Source organism: Elephantulus edwardii, unplaced genomic scaffold (assembly GCF_000299155.1).
Source record: "Elephantulus edwardii isolate Elephantulus edwardi_28Jun2011 unplaced genomic scaffold, EleEdw1.0 scaffold00003, whole genome shotgun sequence".
NCBI lineage: Eukaryota > Metazoa > Chordata > Mammalia > Macroscelidea > Macroscelididae > Elephantulus > Elephantulus edwardii.
Window position 1 is genome coordinate 702,038 of NW_006399753.1, and position 20,281 is coordinate 722,318.

At 51.4% G+C, this 20,281-nt stretch overlaps 3 protein-coding genes across 3 annotated transcripts; 1 reads left to right on the plus strand and 2 right to left on the minus strand.

Moving 5' to 3' along the window:
• Positions 1 to 7,977: 7,977 nt before the first annotated feature.
• Positions 7,978 to 11,198, minus strand: GPAA1 (glycosylphosphatidylinositol anchor attachment 1). Its single transcript, XM_006879231.1, has 12 exons — positions 11,125 to 11,198; positions 10,763 to 10,942; positions 10,568 to 10,679; positions 10,219 to 10,366; positions 10,041 to 10,142; positions 9,747 to 9,943; positions 9,480 to 9,676; positions 9,240 to 9,393; positions 9,037 to 9,132; positions 8,717 to 8,907; positions 8,474 to 8,644; positions 7,978 to 8,221 (listed from the first exon to the last, which is right to left on the minus strand). Exons 1-12 carry the CDS (start codon positions 11,196 to 11,198, stop codon positions 7,978 to 7,980), a joined length of 1,866 nt encoding a protein of 621 aa, XP_006879293.1.
• Positions 11,199 to 12,444: 1,246 nt separating this feature from the next.
• On the minus strand, positions 12,445 to 17,928 carry EXOSC4 (exosome component 4). Its single transcript, XM_006879232.1, has 3 exons — positions 17,744 to 17,928; positions 12,918 to 13,124; positions 12,445 to 12,843 (listed from the first exon to the last, which is right to left on the minus strand). Exons 1-3 carry the CDS (start codon positions 17,912 to 17,914, stop codon positions 12,484 to 12,486), a joined length of 738 nt encoding a protein of 245 aa, XP_006879294.1. The 5' UTR covers positions 17,915 to 17,928; the 3' UTR covers positions 12,445 to 12,483.
• Positions 17,929 to 19,936: 2,008 nt separating this feature from the next.
• Positions 19,937 to 20,200, plus strand: LOC102857440 (anaphase-promoting complex subunit 11-like). Its single transcript, XM_006879233.1, has one exon. It carries the CDS (start codon positions 19,937 to 19,939, stop codon positions 20,198 to 20,200), a length of 264 nt encoding a protein of 87 aa, XP_006879295.1.
• Positions 20,201 to 20,281: the final 81 nt, after the last annotated feature.

The following is a 20,281-nucleotide window of genomic DNA, read 5'->3' on the forward strand; positions in this document are numbered from 1 at the left end:
GGCGCCACTAGCGATCAAATGTCGCGAGAGTCTTGCGGTAGGGGGCGTGGCCCGTCAGCGGGGCGTGGCTCCCGTGAGGGGCGTGTCCCCGCCCGGCTCGTCGTTGCCATGGCAGAGCGTCTCCGGCACTCCACTGACCAGTATCCGTGGTGTCCTCAAGACCCAAGGCTTCCCTTAAGCAGGGCTTTCAGCTCCGGTGCCGGTCATCCACCACGGACGACCTAGGCCTGGCGAGAACTATGCCCGAGGCCTGCCTTTCCGCAGTGCCTGCAGGCAGGGCTTTGGCTCCGCGAGAGCTTCTGGCTGCACCTCTCACCTTTGCCAACCACATGCTGGGCCGGTTAGCTCCTGTTCAGGGTGGACGCCCTTCCTCCTCCCCTCTGTCCCCCCTCCCCCGCCACTTTTCAGAGACATTTGTCCAGAAACAGGTGCAGATGCCTTCATCAGCGGCGAGGTCCCTCAGGAACTAGCCTCTCACAGATTGCAAAAACAGACCAGTAAGGAGTTCCGAAAAGTTAGCGCTTCTAAAAGCAGAGGAAAACGGAGAGAAATGGATGATATATTTCTTTAGGACTCTGAAAAATAAAGGGTTGCAGCATCTCAAACAGATGTATTAAGAAAAGCAGCTAAATCTCAGAACAGCAAGCTTCTCATACACTACTAACATTGCTTCGTCCCATCAGCAATAAGCCAACTCCAGCTCACAGCGGCCTGAGAGCACAGGACAGGTTTCCTGGCTGGACTGTCCTCTCCTGCCATGCAAGTTGCTCGGGGCTTTGAACTACTGACCTTTCCATTAGCAGCCAAGCATATGCTGAGGGTTCAGGTAAGCATAGCCTTGCAAATGAAGTCTACATTCTTGGTGAGAGTGGAGAACAAAATAACCTCATGGAAAGAGAAATGCCATTCTTTAACCTGACATGTGATTCTCTGCATGGTGCTGCTATCAAGGCCAACTCGAGTGTGTGGGTACTAACAGCTGTCTTCCTGAGCCTGTGTCCCCAAGGCAAATACAAGCATTTCACTTTCATGGCTATGGCAATGGGTAGCCATTAAGGTGACGATTGTTGAATCACTTATGATTCATAATGACTTTATGAAGAACAGATCTGAACCTTGCCTTATTCTGTGCCATCCTCATAAATCTCTGATACACTGGAGCCATCACGGTGTTACTTCATCTCATAGTCTTCCTCTCTTCTACTGACCCTCCTTTCCAAGCATGATGTCCTTTTTCAAGGAATAGCCTCACCTAACAGTATACCCAAATTATGTGAGAAGTTTCATCATCGCCTCCAAGGAGCACTCTGACTGCACCTTCTCCAAGAGGTATCTGCTTGCTATGTTGGTCTTCCATGGGATAGATTAACTAAAAAGATTAACATCTAGGGAATAAGATGCACATAACAAAAACAAGTACCTCCAGTGGTTTAGTGGTAAGGAGATGCCTTGCTAACCCAAAACGATTATAATTTGAATCCATTGGCAATTCCACCAGAGAAAGTTTGACAATCTCTTTCCATGTCATTTACTGCTTCTAAAAACTCATGGGAGGCTCAACTGTCCACCAGTTCCAACTTGGAAGTACACACTCCCACCAAACCTCACAGATACCAAATCCATTTCTGTTCCATTGGGCTTCCCAGGCTGTAAACTGAAATGCCATGACCCCCATCGGGAGCACCTTAGTCTTTAAACAGCTATCTTTTCTCTTTAAAAAGGGCCTTGATAGTAGATTTGCCCAGTGTTGTACATTGATTCCTTCACTGCTACTCACGTTGATTGTGGATCCTTGGTGAGGGACAAGCTCAAATGCTGGCAAGGGTGTGGATTGCTGTGGGGAGGCAACATGGTACAACTATGGTGGAAGCTTTTTACACAGATAGATGCACGTCGCCTTGCCTATGATTGAGCCAGTGGAGGTTCTGGGTAGTGGCTCAGGAGATGAAAACCTGCACAGAGGCATGGATAGCCGCTGTTCATAATCACCTGTGCTGTGGGACCGGCTTGACATAACCCTTCTAGCCACATCCTGTACTTGTGTGTTAACAAGCCTCTGCATTTGTAGCAATTGTGGGGATGGTGCAGGGCCAGCCATTGTTAGTGCCAGTCTGTCATACACAGGGTCACGAGGTACAGGGGGTTCATGTGGTATGCAGGGGTGAGGGAAGCCGAATATCAAATTTAATAATAGTAGACCAAATGCTGTATTGGGAAATGAGGGAGGCTTAATACAAGCTGAAGGTCACCTTGTGACACTGGGGCATGCCTTAGGAGTCAACATTGTTCTTAGTTTGTATCAAATGAATCCTTCCCTCTTGAGATTAACATAAAGAGGACCTTGGCCTTATCTGTAAAAGATTTCCTTTGTTTTGTACTTCCTTGTGATTCTAAATAAACTCAGAGAAGCATGGCTTGAGGTCTTCAATCGAGAACTGCTGACACACACTGACACACACACACACACACACACACACACACACACACACACACGTTTTTACGCTCTCTGCTCTATCTCATTCCTGGCTGTTTGTCTCTTTATTAATAAAGTTATTCTATTCTTTGGGACCCTCGGTCTGCAACACAGGGGTCATGCTACTCAAGGTCACTGTGCATAAGAACAGACTGGAAGACACCGGACATACAGGCTTACCCTTCTGCCATTATTCAAGTCATCATCTTTTATTGACTTACTGAAGTGATGCTCTTGCTCAAGTCACTTTATCTTACAAGACGTAAGAGAGGTGCTCGCTTTGGCAGCACCTATTCCAAAACTGGAATACAGAGAAGATTAGCATGGTCCCTGTGCTAGGATGACATTCAAATCGGTGAAGAATTCTGTCTTTTGGTTTTTGTTTTTGTTTTTTTTCAAAGATGCAAGAGAAGCAGGGCTCCCACGATCACCAAGTAACAGAACCAGGAATAAAGTGTACCCTTTGGAGCCAAAAATCTGCGTGGAGAATCTCCTGATCCCAGGAAACAAGAGAGTGAGCTGTGTCGCTGGAGACGGCTGCAGACAGCCCGGAGCAGGACAGCAGCAGTAGGTAAGGCAGTGGAACCCGGAGGATGGTCGGATGCGCTGAATAAGCTGAGCACGTTTGGGTCAAAGCTTCTGTGCAGTCAGGTGTCTCTGGGCTCTTGTCAGTGGAATGAAGTCTAACATTTGTCAGCAGAGGACAGACTGGCCCAGTCTGAGGGCCCAACGGACATTACCCAGCTGGGGGCTGGGAAGAGGGCTCTCTGTGGCATAACCAAGAAGCTGTCCTGACTGAAGACTAGCTTGTGTCATTACTTGTCTTGTAACTTACATTCCTAATAAGCCCCATGGTTGTATTGTTCAGTTCTATGCATCGCAGGGGGTTATCAAACTAGCAGAGGTATAGTATGCCTTGCTGGGGCAGTTGTCAGAATTGGTAGACACTGAAGTGGTGGGGCTGACCTCTGCCCTGTGGGGAACCACCAGCCTTGGGTGATCAATGCTTAAGGTGATTCTCGTTCCGCCTGCAAAGTTAGACCACAGGTCAGATGTTTCTTCCTAAATGTTACTTCTCACACTGCACAATCCTGGGAGAAACCAGTGTGCCTTTCAGCAGGTAAGTGGGTGGAGTGTGTCTGTTGTTGAGAATGGCTTTCTATTGCCCTTGACAGTACCACATGGCTGGACGCACATGTTAAACCATGTGCTCACCTACGGCTATTTTTTCTCCATTTACGATTTAAATTGAGCAGGTTCAGTAGTACAATCTTGGAATCTCACTACCAGCAAGAAGGCAACAGAGAATACTGTACGCAAAAAGGGGCCAGATAGTTCCACACCTCAGATGAGGGCTTACAGAAGCAGTAAGTGAGCATCAAAGACCAGTCTGTGCCACAGCTGACCTGAGAATAATGCCCCATGAAGCCGGAGCCAGGGACCTCGGCGCAAGGTTTTTGGAGGATTAGGGCAAGGAAGTCGCCAAGACTAAGAACTCTGTGACAATGGCCTAAAGTTGCAAGGCTGAAGGGCCTATGAGCACACTTCTGATGTCCTGAGAAATCCCTAATAAACCTCATAATCCTGAGTGGGGTTCTATGTTGGTATTGCAATGGATTTCAGACCCAGTAGGACAGGATTAGTGCTGAAATTAGCAGTAGGGAGGGAGTCTGATGGCTCCTGTGCAGGGGAGCTCAGACTCAGTCACCCTCACACTGTCCTCGCTGTAACAGCATAAACACACTGGAGCGTCCTTACAGCAGAGATTACTCAGTAGTAAAGCGCTGTCCAGCCTGAAGGCATAGCAGACCCTTCCTTACAGGGTGAGTCTAAGAGCCAGACCCTAGCTAGATGACATCATTCTGGAAAGGGAACACATGCTGGAGACAAATGGTTGCCAGGGCTTGAGGCTGGGGTGGATCTACTCTCTGTAATGCTGTACATACAGGATATTCAGTCCAAACTAGAGGAGTGTCCAGCAGAGTGAGCCCCAGTGTTAACTGTGGACTTTATAGAAGTTGATCGGTTGTTATATAAAGTATCACAGTAATGTGAAGTGTTAAAAAGCAGAGTAGGGGGAGCTCTGGTGGCCTAGTGGCAAGAAGGCTGCACTGCAATCCCAGAGGTGCATGGTTCAAATTCACTAGATGTTCTGCTGGAAGGACAATCTCCTCCTGTATCGGTCAGATCTGATTTGACGGTACACACAAAAAAATAATAAAAAATAAATAAAAAGTAAAGAGTATGTGGTTAAGGGGGAGAACATGATAATGAACTTGCAGTGCTTTTTCTGCAAACCTAAAAACGTACAGAAAATCAAAGCAACTATATCATCTCACCCCAGTAAGAACAGCAAGCAGCAAATGCTGGCGAGGTTGTAGAGAAACTGGAACCCTTATTCACTGCGGGTGGTTGTTACATGCCATCGAGTCGCTTGCGACTCATAGCGACCCTATGTACAAGAGCCCTAAACGCCGTTCTATCCTGTGCCAACCTCACTGTCTCAAACACACTCATTCCCATCACTCCAGTCACAGAATCGATCTCATAGAGGGTCTTCCTCTCCTGCACCGTCCCTCCACTCTCCCAAACATGATGTCCCTCTCCAAGGTCCCTCCTTGCAACATGCCCAAAGTATGTCAGATGAAGCTTCAGAATCCTTGACTCCAGGGAGCATTCTGGCTTCACCCTCTCCAGGACAAACCTATTTGTTCTCCTAGCAGTCCATGGTATATACAACACTCTTCTTCAGCACCACAGCTCAAAGGCATCAATTCTCTATCATTCCTATTCACTGTCCAACTCTCTGATGCATAGCACATAATTGCGAAGACTATAGCCTGGATCAGGCGCACTTAGTCTCTAGCCTGATGTCGTTGGACTTCAGTACTCTTGAGAGGTCCCTCACAGCCGACTTTCCCAATGCAATTCGTCTCCTGATTTCCTGGCTGCTGTTACCAAGAGTGATGACTATGGAACCAAGTAAACAAAAACTGTTAACTATCTCAATCTCTTCACCATCCATACTGATGCTGCCAATTGGCCCAGTGGTGAGAATCTTTGTTTTCTTGATACTGAGTTTCAATCCATATTGAAGACTGCAGTCCTTGACCTTCTGCAGCAAGCGCTTCAGGTCCTCCTGTTTCAGTGAGCAGGGTTGTTTCATCTGCATAACGCAGGTTGTTGATGATTCTTCCACCAATCCTGATGCCACATTCCTCCTCATACAGCCCAGCATCTCGGATGATCTGTTCTGCATACAGATTGAAAAGGTATGGAGACAAAATACATCCCTGACGGACCCCTTTCTTGATTTTGAACCATCCAGTGTCTTCCTACTCTGTTCTGACTGCCTCTTGGTCCAAGTATAGGTTTTGCATTAGCAAAATAAAATGTTCTGGGATTCCCATTCTTCTCAGAGTTAGCCACAGCTTGTTGTGATCCACACAGTCAAAAGCCTTTGCATAGTCAATGAAGCATAGATAGACATTTTTCTGATATTCTCTGCTTTCTGCCAAGATCCATCTAACATTAGCCATAGTATCCTTAATACCACAACCTCTTCTAAATCCAGCCTGCACATCTGGTAGTTTTCCATTGACACATTGTTCCAAACGTTTTTGGATAATTTTCAGCAGAATCTTCCTTGCATGTGATGTCAATGACATTGTTCGGTAATTTCCACACTCTGTTGGGTCACCTTTCTTCAGAAGTATAAAATGGTGCAACCACTGTGGAAGGTGATGCAGCACTTTCTCAAAAAGTTGCAAATAGAGATACCATTTGATCCAGCAATTCCACTACTGGGAATATACCCGAGACCATAACTGCCACCCAAGCAGACATCTGCCCATCCATGTTTATCGCGGCTTTGTTCACAATAGCAAGGAGTTGGAAACAAACTAAGTGCCATCAACATATGAATGGACAGAGAAGCTCTGGTATATTCACACAAAGGAATACTACACTGCATTGAAAAACAAGGAACCCATGCAGTATTATTCAAAATGGGTGACCCTGGAGGACTTGCTGAGTCAACTATCTCAGTCACAATAGGACAAATCCTGCGTGATGCCACTGTTGTAGAATGGGACTGACATTGGGGTTGAGAGAAGACTAAGAAAGGCGGGTTAAATAATGCATACTGCATTTAAACTGATGAGGGAGAAAACGGTTTAAAAGAGGTATGTGATTAGATACTTTTGTCATGACGGGAGTCCAGAGTGAAGGCTGCATAGTAAAGTGGACCTGGGGGGTTGGATTGTAAAACAATGAAATAATTGTTCTTTTACTTTTCCAAGAGGTGAGTGTACTTGGGGGTGGGGGGAGGGTTGAAAGGTGCAACAATGAATGGAAAGCCAGTCTCTGTAAATTTTTTTTTTAAAAAGGTAGGGATAATTGCCGTAGACACTGCCCAGTGAGCACAAAAAGAGGCTCAACATTATCGATACCCAGGGACATGTATATGAAACCCACCACGAACTACCACGCCATGCCCACCAGGCAGCATACTTAGTCTTTAACGTGAAGAGCAGCAGTCAAAAAGTCAAAAGAAATTTTGCCTTGGGGAAGTGTGATGTCCAGAAACTATAAAGTTCTGAAGAACAAGACTTTAAGTTGTGCCTGATATGAACCACAGGATTTTCAAATGCTTTATTTCCATCTGAAAGTTGGACAATGAATAAGGATTACGTTAACTGTTGTCTTTAAATTGTAGTTTTGACTGACGGTACTGAATAACGAAAAGACAGCCAAAATAAACAAATCTGGAGGAAGCACACCAGAATGCCCTTTGGAGGCATGGCATCTCACTCACTTTAGGCCTATTTCCAGCAGCAACCAGTCCTTGAAAAGACGTTACACTGAGAAAAACCAAAGTGAGGAAGACCTTGATGAGATAGACTTGACAGTGACTATAGTAAGATGGCTCCTGAGTAAAGCTGGGCACAGGACACTCAAGTCTGAGGGTATCCTCTGTTCAGGGCCCTTCTGTCCACACAGGCAGGTATGACCAAGAGTCTGAGACAGCTCTGTCCTCACTCACTCTCAAACTAAATTAATTCTCTTCTGCCCCAAAGCATGTCCCTACCCCTCTGTGTTCTCTAACCTTGAGTTCAACCCAAGCTGGCCTGGCTCCCAGAACATCCCTGTCCACTGATGGCCACTAGAATCATCTTCTGGAGCTCCTGGAGCAGGTAGTGCCCTCCCTGGCTGGCCCTAGGACTCACCGCACTGGGCCTGTGCAAGTGAGGCCCTCAGGGAGGGCTGGGCCCAGTGTTGCGGTTGATGCTGCATTCCCACAGCCCCACTCCTCATCCCCAGCCCAGCACCAGGCTGAGACCCATGGAGGGGCAGGGTCCACAGTGGCCCTTCTAGAACTGTAGCAAGCAATGGTCTTGTGCTACCCACCCTCCCACAGCTGGGATGGGGCAGTGAACAGTGGGTACACTGATGCCAGAGCCTGGAACCAAAAACCTGTTTATTCCCAGATATGCGTGTAGAGGTCACTTCCAGAAGAGCACGTTCCAGAAGAGCAGCCAGCAGGGGTGCAGGCCGAGGGCGAGCACTGGGAAGAGCCAGGAGCCGAAGCTGTAGTGGTCGAGCACACCCTGGGCCAGAGCTGCCAAGAAGAGCTGCCAGCCCTCGGCCAGGGACAGTGGGGCCTCCTGCAGCTCCCTCCACATGAACAGGCTGCCCAGGAGTGTGGCCGCCGGGCTGCTCAGCACCAGGAGGGCAGCATAGAATGGCCTGGAGGGGGGTACATGTGTCAGGGGGAACTGGAGACAGAGACAGTGAGAGACAGACAGAGAGACAGAGGGGAGGCGCAGCTCCAAGCAGGAACCAAGTGCAGAGAGCAGGGGACTAGTTAAGGTGGGGCCTCAAGGTGCGGGGCTGAGAGATGAGGAACTCTGAGGGGGCATTAACAGACAAAGAGTGAGGGTGCTCCAGGGAGGGGCCTCTGTGGGGACACAGTGTGGCAGTGGGCTGAGTGGCACACACCGGGGCCCGTGGGGCTCGGTAAGCACAGCAGCAGGCACCATGGTGGCTGCCAGCAGGAAGCCCAGTGCGAAGTTGGTGAGGACAATGCAGGCCAGCTGCAGGGCCAGGTAGATGAGGGCCACCAGCTTCAGTGCCATCCAGCCTCTGTCTGTAGCAGGTGTGCTCATTACCCTGGAAGATGAGTGGTTCAGAGGCTGCGCTGGGGCCGCCCGGAGGTCGGAGGGGCCCTGCTGTGGCCCTTACCTGTGGGTGTTGTGCGGGAGGGCTAGGCCTGCCGCGTAGATGGCCAGCAATGTCAGCACCACGGCCTCAGCCTCGGCCACGGGGAAGTGCTGAGCAGCAATGTGCTGGCCCAGCACAGGTAGGACGTAGAGTGCCAGGCCCACAGCCTGAGAGACCAGCAGGGGGGCCACAAGCGAGGCCAGCCCCACGCCCTGCAGGGCACAGGGTGCATGGAGAGGAACTGCAGGCAGTGCACTCCCCAGGCAGTACTCCCTGGAGACCCTCCCCATCAAGGAACCCCAGACCTTTGCAGGTTGTAGATCCTGCGGGGGTGCAGTCACCTGTGTTGCAGGGAGAGGGGGTGCAGGTCCAGAAGTTCCCACGGTCTCCTCTGGGCCTGCTCCGGCCTCATGGAGCTGCATCCATAGTTCCAGAGCGTGGCCCCGTCAAGGATCCTGACAGGAGAGCTGGTGGACCAGCTGGGAAGAGGCCCAGGGATCAACCCCACCCTGCAGTAGGACCCAATGGACAGCTGGGAGGATATCTTGAGCCCCAGGACAAGGAGCAGGAAGCCGACAGCAGGCATGTAGAGGCCGATGGACACGAAGCGGGAGAGGGCAGGCAGCAGATAGAGAAAGAAAGACTGGTGTAGGCGCTCCAGCAGGTGGTTGAGCTTCCGGAACATGCCCTCCAGGGCCCTGCCGGCATAGGTGGGCAGTGTCACAGGTGGTTCCCTCAGAGGTCAACACCCAAGCCTGGGCATGAGAAGGGGGCAGGTACTCACTTGCCAACTGTCACTAAGTCGTACTTATACTGCCGGAAGCTGTTGATGCCCCTCAGCGTCAGGGCCTCTACACGGTAGCGTAGGAAGAGGCCGTGGGGGCCGTGGGGGCGACCTGAGGCCTGTCTCAGCACCATCAGTAACAACGTCTGCAGCCCCTGAAGGGGCCCGTCCAGTGACGTCCAGTCCTGGGACTGCAGCTTGGGAGTGTGAGGGCAGAGTCAGACAAAGCCTGCATTGTCCCCACCCGCTCCTCTGGGGGGAGCCCACCTTGCCCTGCAGTGTGCACAGCAGCCCCCCTTTCTGGCAAAAGGTTTGGAAGAGGTTGAGCAGGTCAAGGTTGGGCAGCTGCCCGTTGAGTCCCTCCACGGCCACATCCAGGCTTGTGACCACATCACTGCTCAGCTCGACAGCCACAGCTGCCTGGATGGCCCCAGCACGGCCCTGCAGTGGTGAGGACTGCATACCTGTTGGGGTGGATAGGCTGCCAGTGAGGGCCAGTTGGGCCCAGGAGGATAACAGGCCACCAGTGAGGGCTGGCAGGGCATAGGAAGGGGCACCCACCGGTGACATTGACATCATGGTACGCCTCAAGCCAGGCCTCGGTGCCCAGAAGATCATGCTCGGTGACCAAGAAGATGATGTCCTTGGCCCAGTAAATCTGTCCTGAAGACCAGACACATAGCTGGTTAAGGCCTGAAGTAATGCCCTGACCCCTCCTATTGGGCAGCCTGGGCCTCACCTCGGAAGTGGGCAGCGAGTGCCAGCAGCAGCCCCACTGCCTGACTGTTGGTGGAGTCGGAGCCACAGGGCACAGTGAGGACCAGGGACTCGGTGCTGGCCGCACGTGGGGCCCGCAGGATGCCATATACGTTGTTACCAGACACCATCTGTGCGGAAGTGGAAAGTGGGCAGTGCATACCCATCAGAGGCCTGAAAAGACCCCTTTCTGGCCCTGGGACAATCCCAACCAAGATTTCCCAGCCCCAGGAAACGTCTCCATTGAACGTCCTAGTCCCAGGACCCCCGGCCTGCCCGAGTCACTCTCCCCCACATGACGCTCTGTGATAGCCGCCACTACCCCCAAATACATAGCGCTCGTTGGTCTCGTCCGGGAAAGGCAATTTCCGGGAGAAGGTCTGCGTATACACTTCCAGCCCCACTGACCGCATGGTCCGCTCCAGCCAGGCCACTGGCAGAGCCCTGGAGGCACAAGGAAAGCGCCTGAGCAAGGCTTCCCGGCCGTGGACGCAGAGTTGCCCCAGGACCACGGCTGCGCCACTCACCCCGACTTTCGGCGGTGGGCAGCAAAATCGCGGGCAAAGCCCCGGGCCCGTTCTCCACCTGCAAACTGCTCCTCCACCATGGTGGAGCCCATGGCGTTCTCCGACATGTAGGTACGCTGGGTCAGCGGCGGGAAGGCCAGCGCCACAAACCAGGCGATGCCGGCCACGTAGCTCAGCACGCTGCGGGAAGAGGTGACAAAGGAGCCACGGGCCAGCTGGCGGGACCCGGGGCCGGAGGCCGGGTCCGGGGGCCAGGCGGGAGGGGAGGCAGCCGGCAGAGGATGCAAGCGGAGACCGGGGCGGGGCGCGAGCAGCTTGAGTCCCGGGCGAGGGGTCCCTGCCTCCCCAGGCCCTGTGCTCACCAGAGGGGTGCATTGAGCCGCAGCACCAAACGGGCGAGCGCGCGCCGGCGCACCGGGTCCGACAGCAGACCCATGGCGAGAGCCTCAGGTCGGAGGCCGGCGGCAGCCAGCGGTCACGCCCGCCGCTCGCCAGTCCCGGCGGCCACTGGGCCCGCGTCTCATGCTCAGCACAGAGCTGGGGGCGGGTCCGGGCGAGAACGCGCGTGCTCAGCACAGAGCTGGGGGTGGGTCCGGGCGAGAACGCGCGTGCTCAGCACAGAGCTGGGGGCGGGTCCGGGCGAGAACGCGCGTGCTCAGCACAGAGCTGGGGGCGGGTCCGGGCGAAAACGCGCGTGCTCAGCACAGGGCTGGGGGCGGGGCGGAAACGCGCGTGCTCAGCACAGAGCTGGGGGCGGGGCGGAAACGCGCATGCTCAGCACAGAGGTGGGGGCGGGTTCGGGCGAGAACGCGCGTGCTCAGCACAGAGCTGGGGCGGGGGCAGGCCCAGGCTGGTGTCCAGAGTCCGAAGTGGGGAACAGGGCCAGCGACCGAGGAGAGGACGAGGGGCGGCAGCAGGCAAGGGGAGAGCGGTAAAAACTGTGAGCAGTGACCGAGGTGGCAGCGGTGGGATGGGAAGTTCTGGCCCGAGGCTGGTTGTCCATTGCTGGCCAGAGAATTGGAAGGGTTATACAGCCGGTGGGTGAAGGAGCACTGACACTGAGGGCCGAGCTATGGTCAGCGGTCGGCAGGATATCGGGGAGCGGCAGCCCTGGGTGACGCTGGGGTTGATGGTCAAGCCTTGGAGGGTCTCTGGGAGGTGGAGCTGCCTTCAAGGAACATGCAAAGATAGCCGCTGTCCAGGGAGCTCTGGCGGCCTAGTGACAAGAAGCTGCACTGCAGTCCCAGAGGTATGTGGTTCGAATCCACCAGGTGCTCTTCTGCTGGAGAAGGAGGGGCAGTCTCCTTCTGTACCTGTCAGATCTGATTTGACGGCGCGCGCGCGCACACACACACACACACACACACACAGCTGCTGTCCCAGGGTTGGTCAGCGCACCCGCCAGGGCAGTACAGAGAAGCGGTCCATTTGCTGCCCCACTCCCCCCTCAGCCCGGGGCCCTGAAGTGGGGGGGTCTGACAGCTCCTGCAAGTCCAGCCTTGTGTTAACTACTCTGAGCCTTTCCTGGCCACACTGTTCTCTCCACCCAGGGAACTCACGCTGGCCCAGCTCGGGTCTTCAGGTCAGAACCAAAGCTGCAGGTAGTAACAAAACGTTAAGAGGGATCTCCCAGGCAGGCAGAGCGCAGAAGTGTCAGTGAGGGTGGACACAACGCAGGACCAGGGCAAGCAGAGCTTTATTCAAGGGGTGGGGTCAAGTGGTCAGTCTCCCAGCAAGAGGGAGGCCTCGCACACATGCTGCCGGACCACACGGTCCAACACAGTGTGCACATCGCGGGCAGCCCGGGCAGCGGCCTCCAGAACCTGCTCCAGGTGGTCCTCATGTAGCCGGGCATCCATCTCCAGTAGTGCAATCTGGCCCGAGGCTGGTAGCAGGGCCAGGGCCAGCTGGGGGCCGCCAGCTGCTTCCTCCACGTGGCTCAGGTCAGCCAGGGCTGTGCCATCCACAAAGCCAGCCGAACAGGCACACACAAAGTCCCTCATGGGTATTCCGGCGTCCAGCACTGCCAGGGTGGCTGCATTCACACAAGCTGCATAGGTTCCACCATCTGCCTGCAGCACCTACAGGAGCCCTGGCCTCAGTCCATCAGGGTGCTGACACCCCCCTGCACTCCCACCTCTGCTGGGCTGCTCACCTGCACATAGATGTCAATCTGGGAGCGAGGGTGCAGCTGGGTGAGGATGGCTGCCTCGAAGGTTTGGCGCAGCTGCAGGCCCATCTCACAGGACTTGCGGTCCCCATGTGGCCGCCGCTTGCGCTCCCCCGTGCTGAAGGTCGCTGAGCTGAACTGGCAGTTGACCAGTGCCCGGTCAGGCAGGGCTCGTGCCCGGGAGCCCCGGATCTGGGGAGGAAGGGTACATGAGTCAGGGCCTGCTCGCCATGTCACCCCATCCTCTGTGGCTCAGGCTCACACATCAGTGGCAGTTATTTTATGTCAGCAATGTACCCTGAAGGAGGGCAGCCAATCCAAGTGACCCTCGCTTCTGGCAATGCACCTCTCTCCACCTGGCCACGCTCCACCTCCTCCATGCTCGACATGACAAATCCCTCACAAATCTTCATTATGTACCATTGAGGACACTCAGCTGACCCTCCACGAGAAAATTTTCTGCCTCCTGAGGAGACTGATCTTCTCCTGTGGAGTAGGACCCACAGTCCTCACCAAAGCCATCAGTTCCCTTCCCTTTGAAGGGTAAATAGTCCCAAACCCTTCTCTGTCCTGCAAGGTCTGGATTCCTCTCCTCCCTGGAAAACACTCAGTCTCATTTGGAATTATCCCTCCTCTCCCAACCTGTAAGGAACCCTGGTGGCACAGTAATTAAAGAATTGGACTGCTATCCAAAAGGTAAATGGTTCAAACCCACCAGCTTCTGTGCGGGAGGAAGATGAGGCAGTCAGCTCTCATAATGATCCACAGCCTTTGAAACCCTGTGGTCAGCTCTTAGCCAGAGCTGCCTCCATGGCAGAGGGCCCCCAAGCAGCGGCCCCTGCTGTGCACTCACACCACGCTGGTTCCTATCCTTTTGGCCTTTACCCTTCTGCCCAGATAGCTGGCTCACACACTCTCCAAGCAGATACTTTCTACAGCATAGATGACTATGCTAGTGCTGCTTTCAGTGTTGGGAATATGACAACGAAACAAGACTGTAAAGTGTCTCCTGGGAGTTTACACTGCAGTTGGTAGGTGCCGTCTAGTGGTCTGGCTTGACACAACCACGGGGTAATTGAACCTGCTCTTAGAGCTGCTGGTCAACTTCTTTTTCGGTGACCCTTTATTTTATCAAGCACAGTGGCCTTCTCCAGAGACCGGCTGCTCCTGATAACACATCCAGTTGTATGTGAGACAGTTACAACGTCCTTGCTCCTAAGGACTACTCAGGTGCACTTGTTCTTCTAACAGTTACAGTAGATTAAGTGTTTGTGGCCAACAGAGAAATGCAAAGCATCAAATTATTCTTTGTTCACTGTACATTGCTCTTTTTTTCCAAATTTTTTTTTATTCTTATTTTGTGTGTACCGTTAATTCAGATCTGACTGGTATAGGAGGAGATTGTCCCTCCTTCTCCAGCCGAGCACCTGGTGGATTCAAACCACGTGCCCCTGGGATTGCAGTGCAGCATCCAGCCACTAGGCCACCAGAGCTCCCTCTGTACAACGCTCTTTAAAGAACTCTTGCAGTAGATTTGCCCACTGTGAAAGCTGAGTTCCTGACTGCTGTTTCCTCAAGTGCTGGCTATACTTTTAGTCATGATATAAAATTAAATCCTCTGCTTGATGAAGCATCATGTTACCTACTGGTCCGGTTGTGAGAACTTTTGTTTTCTTGATGTTGAGGTATAACCATGCTGAAAGCTGTAGTCTTTTTTCAGCAAGTGCTTCAGGTCTTCATTTTCTGCATAACATGGTTACTGAGTCCAAGTCTGTCTAGGCAAGAGTACAGATGCTCTGAAATTGCAGTTTTTCACCATCTTGTTAGCTGACCCTCGAGTGCCCGTCTTCCTCCCGGTGGGTCAGAACCATGTGCCTTTCCTTTGGGTTGGCAGCACAGACAAAGCTCCTAGGCTAGGACCCAGTCAAACGCCTCTGCACAGTAAAAATCCACAGGTAAACTTTTTTTTCAGATATATTCTACTTTGTTTTGTCTTTAATATTTTCTGCTTTCGCCCAAGATCTTTCTGACCTCAGCAAAGTAACAATCTTCCTCCCTTGTCCTCTTAAGTATTGACCTTGAACTTCTGGCAGTCCCTATCCATGTCCTGCTGTAACTTTTCTCTGTTGGTTATTTTAGCCAAAGTTTACAAATCATACTAGTTTTCCATTCAATCATTCATGTTTTGTTTTATAATGCTACAATTAATTGCATTATAATGTCTAATCAACTTATTTTATTGCCTTCTCCTCACCCAATTTGCCAATTTTTTTAAAGTTTTATTCTCCTTTCCCGCCCTTCTGATCCCTGTTAGCCCTCCCAGATTGACTCCATGCATAAACTTTTCCTGAGTTTTTTCTATTAGTTTTTTCTTATACCTGACTTATGTCACGCAGTATATTTTATTCTACATTCATCCATAATGTGCAGTATTTCATGAATTCTTGTTTTTATTGATGCATACATACTCCATTGTGCAAATGTATCAGCTTCTTTAGTCATCTCTATGTTGATGAGCACATGGGAAGTTTCCAATTCTTTGCTGTTGTAAATAACACTGCAGTAAATATGAGTGTAAAGTCTATCAGTTTATGTCACAGTTCCTACTTCTTTGGGACACATACCTACTACTTGGATTGCTGGAATAAATGGTATGTATCTATTCCCAAGGGCAGAAAATCAAACACTGGAGCCTTCAATATAGACTGCATCTCAACATTAAGAAAACAAAAATTGTCCAGCAAACAACAAATTCTGGTGAGGTTGTGGAGAAACTGGAATCATTATTCACTGTTGGTGGGAGTGTAAAATGGTGCAACCATTATTGAAGCAGTATGGTGCTTTCTCAAAAAGCTGGAAATAGAAATACCATTTGACCCAGCAATTCCACTACTGGGAATATACCCTGAAGAAACCAGAACTGCCACCTGAGTAATTACACATACACACACACACATGTTTATTGCAGCTTTGTTCACAAAAGCAAAGAGTTGGAAACAACGCAAGTGCCCATCAACAAATAAACTGATAAAGAAGCTGAGGTATATTCACACAATGGACTATTATGCAGAACTGAAAAAAAAGAACTTGTGAAATATTATACAAAATGGGTGACTATAGAGGACATTATGCTGAGCGAAATATCTCAGTCCCAAAAAGTAAAGTATGGCATAATGCCACTGTTATAAAATAGGACTGACATAGGGGTTGGTGAAAAACTAAGAGGGGATAAATAACGTATGCGGCGTTGAAACTGATGAGGAAGAGAACTGTATAAAAGGAATATATGATTAGGTATTATTGGCATGACAAGAGTCCAGAATAAGAGCTGTATAGTAAAGTGGTCCGGGGTGGGAGGGTGACGGGGACATAGGAGTGTATAACAATGAAAGAACTTTTTTCCCCCCAAAGAAAAAAAGCGATCTGGGTGGGGGGCATGGAGGAAAATGTGCAATAATGAAGGATTGGAAACCCAGGTTCTTTATAAACTTTCATTAAAATCTCAATAAAAAACCAAACAAACAAAAGTCCTCACCATTAGACCAAGAGGTAACATCATGATAGATGGAGAAAAGATTGAAACTGTCAACACACTTCATTTTACTTGGATCCGCAATCGGCACCCTTGGTATCAGCAGTCAGGAGATCAGGAGACCCACTACACTGGGGAGAGTCTGCAGTCAGGGACCTTTCCAAATTAGGAGCAATGATGTCAGTTTGAGGACTCTGGTGCACCTGATGCAGATGCTCAAGCTTCATCTCGTATACTTTGGGCATGCTGGGAGAGGCTAGTCTTTGAGTGGGACATCATGTTTGGGAAGGGTGGAGGGATGGCAAAGGAGAGGAAGACCCTTGACCAAGTGGTTTGACAGCAATGGGCATGAGTGTGTCAGAAATCATAAGGGTGGCACAGGATGATAGGTCAGGGTTCAGGTCTGTTCATAGGGTCACTATATGAGTTGTACTCGACAAAGCCTAACAACATTCTCAACTTCCCAAGTAAGCGGAAAACCGCTTTCTATTGTGCAAAGATTTTTGAGTTCTCTTCAAGATTTTGCTTACATGTGATTTTTAAAATTTTTATTGTATTATTTTTACGTGTACCGTCAAATCAGATCTGACTGGTACAGGAGGAGATTGTTCCCTCCTTCTCCAGGAGAGCATCTGGTGGATTTGAACCACGTACTTCTGGGATTGCAGCTTACATGTGATTTTAATGACATTGTTAATGTCTCCGTTCTGTGGGGTCCCGTCCCTTTCTGTGGATTCGCTCAGTGCTGTCAAGCTGGAGTTGACTAATGGCTGACTCTCCAGAGAGTTTTCAAAGCCTCTAAATTGCACACAGGAGACTGCCCATCATTGGGTGGGTTCCAACTGTCCCGCACCGGGGCTCCTCATCTATGGGCTAGCAGCATACATTTCGACTGGACTATCAGATCTCCATCAGGATTGCTGTTCTTTGAAGGGCAGATATAGATCTCTCCCAGCAGCCGTCCTTCAGTGCGGTAGGCAAATTTCATCCATTTGAGAAAGATTTTCAAAATAACTGCTGTCCAAGGTTATGGACGCAGAAAGGCCAAGGAAGGGATGCAAGTATGTGTCTGTAGGGGAAGATCGGCCATGTGGGTAAGGTGTCATCCTGACGGACTGTGGGCAGAGAGGGGCGTGCCCGCACAGTAACAGCACGAACGGGTGGAGCACGGGCCTGAGGCCGATGAGGCCGCAGTGAGAAGCCCTGCACAGGCTTTTGACTTTTACTAAGAGACACGGCCCTCGGGCCTCCGCCCCCCGCCCGCTCCCCGCCCACTCGCCTCGTGCGGCCCGTACACCACCGCCAGCGCCTTGGTGTTGCCTTGCTCGATGTAGGCCGAGCCGTCGGCCTGAGCGAACACGCCCATCCGCGCCTGGACCTTGCGCAGCTCCCCCGCGCGCCGCCCGTCCACGCGGTAGCCCTGGTCCGACAGCAGCTCCAGCCCCGCCATGCCGATGGAGACGTCCGCGCAGGCCAAGGGGAACTACGCTTCCCGGCGGCCCCACTTCCGCCTTCTGTACGAGCTACTTCCGGCGGGCCGCTTGCGTTTCCGGTCCATTGGCCTAGGCTTTCCGGTGGTGTGTCATTGCCGAGAACTTCGGTTCTGGTGACCTGCCCGCCTACTCAAGGCCGGGACGGAATCCTGGATCCACAGCCGTTTTCCAGCCTTCCCGCACCCGCTCGCTCACTGGTCGGGTTCTTTTTAGGGTGATTATTTTCTCGGTTCCTTTGTCGTCCCCGCTCTCCTCATCTACCGTAGTAACATCGCTCTTTCTCCTTCATACTGCCGACAGATCACATAAGAATCATGCGGTTGGCCACACAAACGCTCTGCAATCTCTGGCTAGATTTTAGGATTTTTTTTTTAAATAAATTGCTTTAATAATATTTTAAAAGAGAAATGTGCCCTTTTAGTCTAAGACAATTGAAAGAGACATCTATCTAGTTGGAACGCTGTTCTGAAGGACTGTAAGAAAGTTAACTTTCTAACCCTTCTCAGGTAGAAGCCGTAAAACTTCACAGGACTATGAGAAAGCTAACTTTTGACCCTTTTTAGAAAAACAAGACCATAAACTGCTTAGAAAACAGGGCCATAAACCGCCCAGAAAAACAAGGTCCTAAAACGGCTCGCCCACATCTGGGAGCTCAGGTAAGGAAGGAAATACCAGGAGTTGTTTTTCTGAAGTTTACCCCCCCCCCTTGCGCCGACCCCACTTGCCACGCACGCCAGATTATTACCAATCAGAACTGCCTACCTCAGTGTGTATTCAAATACACCAATCAGCAACCCTCCCTTGTGTTGACCCATGTTTGCACGGGTTATTGCCTTTATAAGCTGTGTGTACCCCTAGCTCAGGGCTCAACTCCTCTGTCTCTGCGTAGGTTATGAGTTGTGCCCCAGCGTGCTGGAAGAAATAAACACCTCATGCTGTTTGCATCAAGGACCATCTCTCCTGAGTGATTGGTGCTGGCATCCGATATCATTGGGGTCCAGCTCTGCGGATCCAACAGTTCTTTTTCTCTGGGTAATTAAAAAAAATGAGATAGTTAAGAAATTCCTCCCCAGATCCTTTCAGATAAGTCAGCAGAGCTCTCATGAATCACTAACTGATGGCTTGATACTATGTACTGCATGTAACAAGATGTGTTCAGGTCATCTCGTGGCAAGCAGGGTGTGGCCAGGGAGTAGAATTTCTAGAAGAAAACTTCCCTCCAGAAGTAAATACTAGGGATTTAAAAATAATCCTGGTCAGCGTGTGCACTGCTGCCTATCTCTCCTGGACTTCTGGCCCTCAATGAATTTCCATGGGTTGGACGTTTAGAATGTCTTTTTCTAAACTCTTATATCTGCAGCAAGGAGAAATGTGAGGGACTCCTTTTTTGGCACATCCTGTCTCTCATTTCTTAGTGGTGAATGGTGTGTTTGTGAGTGAGTTGTATATCTAACCTCCACTAACTTCCCTAAAAAGAGGAATCTCTATCAACTTCAACCTAAGCAGCATAGAGACGATTCTAATGAGGCCAGATAGGACGCTGTACCCCAAACTCCATGGTGTTGGTGCCTAGACGATTCTATGCCTTGCAAAGTGGCACGGACTTTTCTCCTACTAGCAAGAATGACCAAATGGGAGACAAAAATTTTCTTTCACACAAGCAAAACACTTATTAAAAGAGGAAGAAAATCCCAGCCTGTCGCGGGCAGGGGCTGGACGCTGCGGAAGCCGAGCCGGGGCACGGAGTGCGGATAAAGGGCTCTCCCAGTGTCGCGGTCAGCGTGGCCGCTGGGCTTCCTCGGAAGACGCCTGAGGGAGTCATCGCCTCCGTTCCCCCATAGCGCACCTGGTCCAGCCGACCACGCACTTTGCCCCGTGGTCCCGTGCCCGGGTACTAGAGTCTTTGGGGACACAATCACGGAAGCTCTGCAGACGAAATCCAGCAGGTCATCTTCGTCCCTCAACTTCGAGGCCCCGCCATGAAGGTGAAGATCAAGTGCTGGAACAGTGTGGCCACTTGGCTCTGGGTGGCCAACTACGAGAACTGTGGCATCTGCCGGATGGCCTTCAACGGCTGCTGCCCAGACTGCAAGGTTCCGGGTGACGACTGTCCACTGGTGTGGGGCCAGTGCTCGCACTGCTTCCACATTCACTGCATCCTCAAGTGGCTGAACGCGCAGCAGGTGCAGCAGGTGCAGCAGCACTGTCCCATGTGCCGGCAGGAGTGGAAGTTCAAGGAGTGAGCTCCCTCCTTCCCCGCGGGGCTCAGCCTGGACTGCTCAGCCTGGACTCCCGGTCAGGACCTGGACTGTCAGCCTCACTCT

What these genes read in the sequence shown, in the direction of transcription:
- GPAA1 (XM_006879231.1), bottom strand. Translation starts at nt 11,198, where the DNA reads ATGGGTCTGCTGTCGGACCCGGTGCGCCGGCGCGCGCTCGCCCGTTTG. An exon ending in ACGAGACCAACGAGCGCTAT is followed by an intron (nt 10,367 to 10,567) that starts GTATTTGGGGGT and finishes ACTTCCGCACAG; the next exon opens with ATGGTGTCTGGTAACAACGT. An exon ending in ACTCGCTGCCCACTTCCGAG is followed by an intron (nt 10,143 to 10,218) that starts GTGAGGCCCAGG and finishes TCTGGTCTTCAG; the next exon opens with GACAGATTTACTGGGCCAAG.
- EXOSC4 (XM_006879232.1), bottom strand. Translation starts at nt 17,914, where the DNA reads ATGGCGGGGCTGGAGCTGCTGTCGGACCAGGGCTACCGCGTGGACGGG. An exon ending in TGGTGTACGGGCCGCACGAG is followed by an intron (nt 13,125 to 17,743) that starts GCGAGTGGGCGG and finishes CTTCCTCCCCAG; the next exon opens with ATCCGGGGCTCCCGGGCACG. An exon ending in AGATTGACATCTATGTGCAG is followed by an intron (nt 12,844 to 12,917) that starts GTGAGCAGCCCA and finishes GGGCTCCTGTAG; the next exon opens with GTGCTGCAGGCAGATGGTGG.
- LOC102857440 (XM_006879233.1), top strand. Translation starts at nt 19,937, where the DNA reads ATGAAGGTGAAGATCAAGTGCTGGAACAGTGTGGCCACTTGGCTCTGG.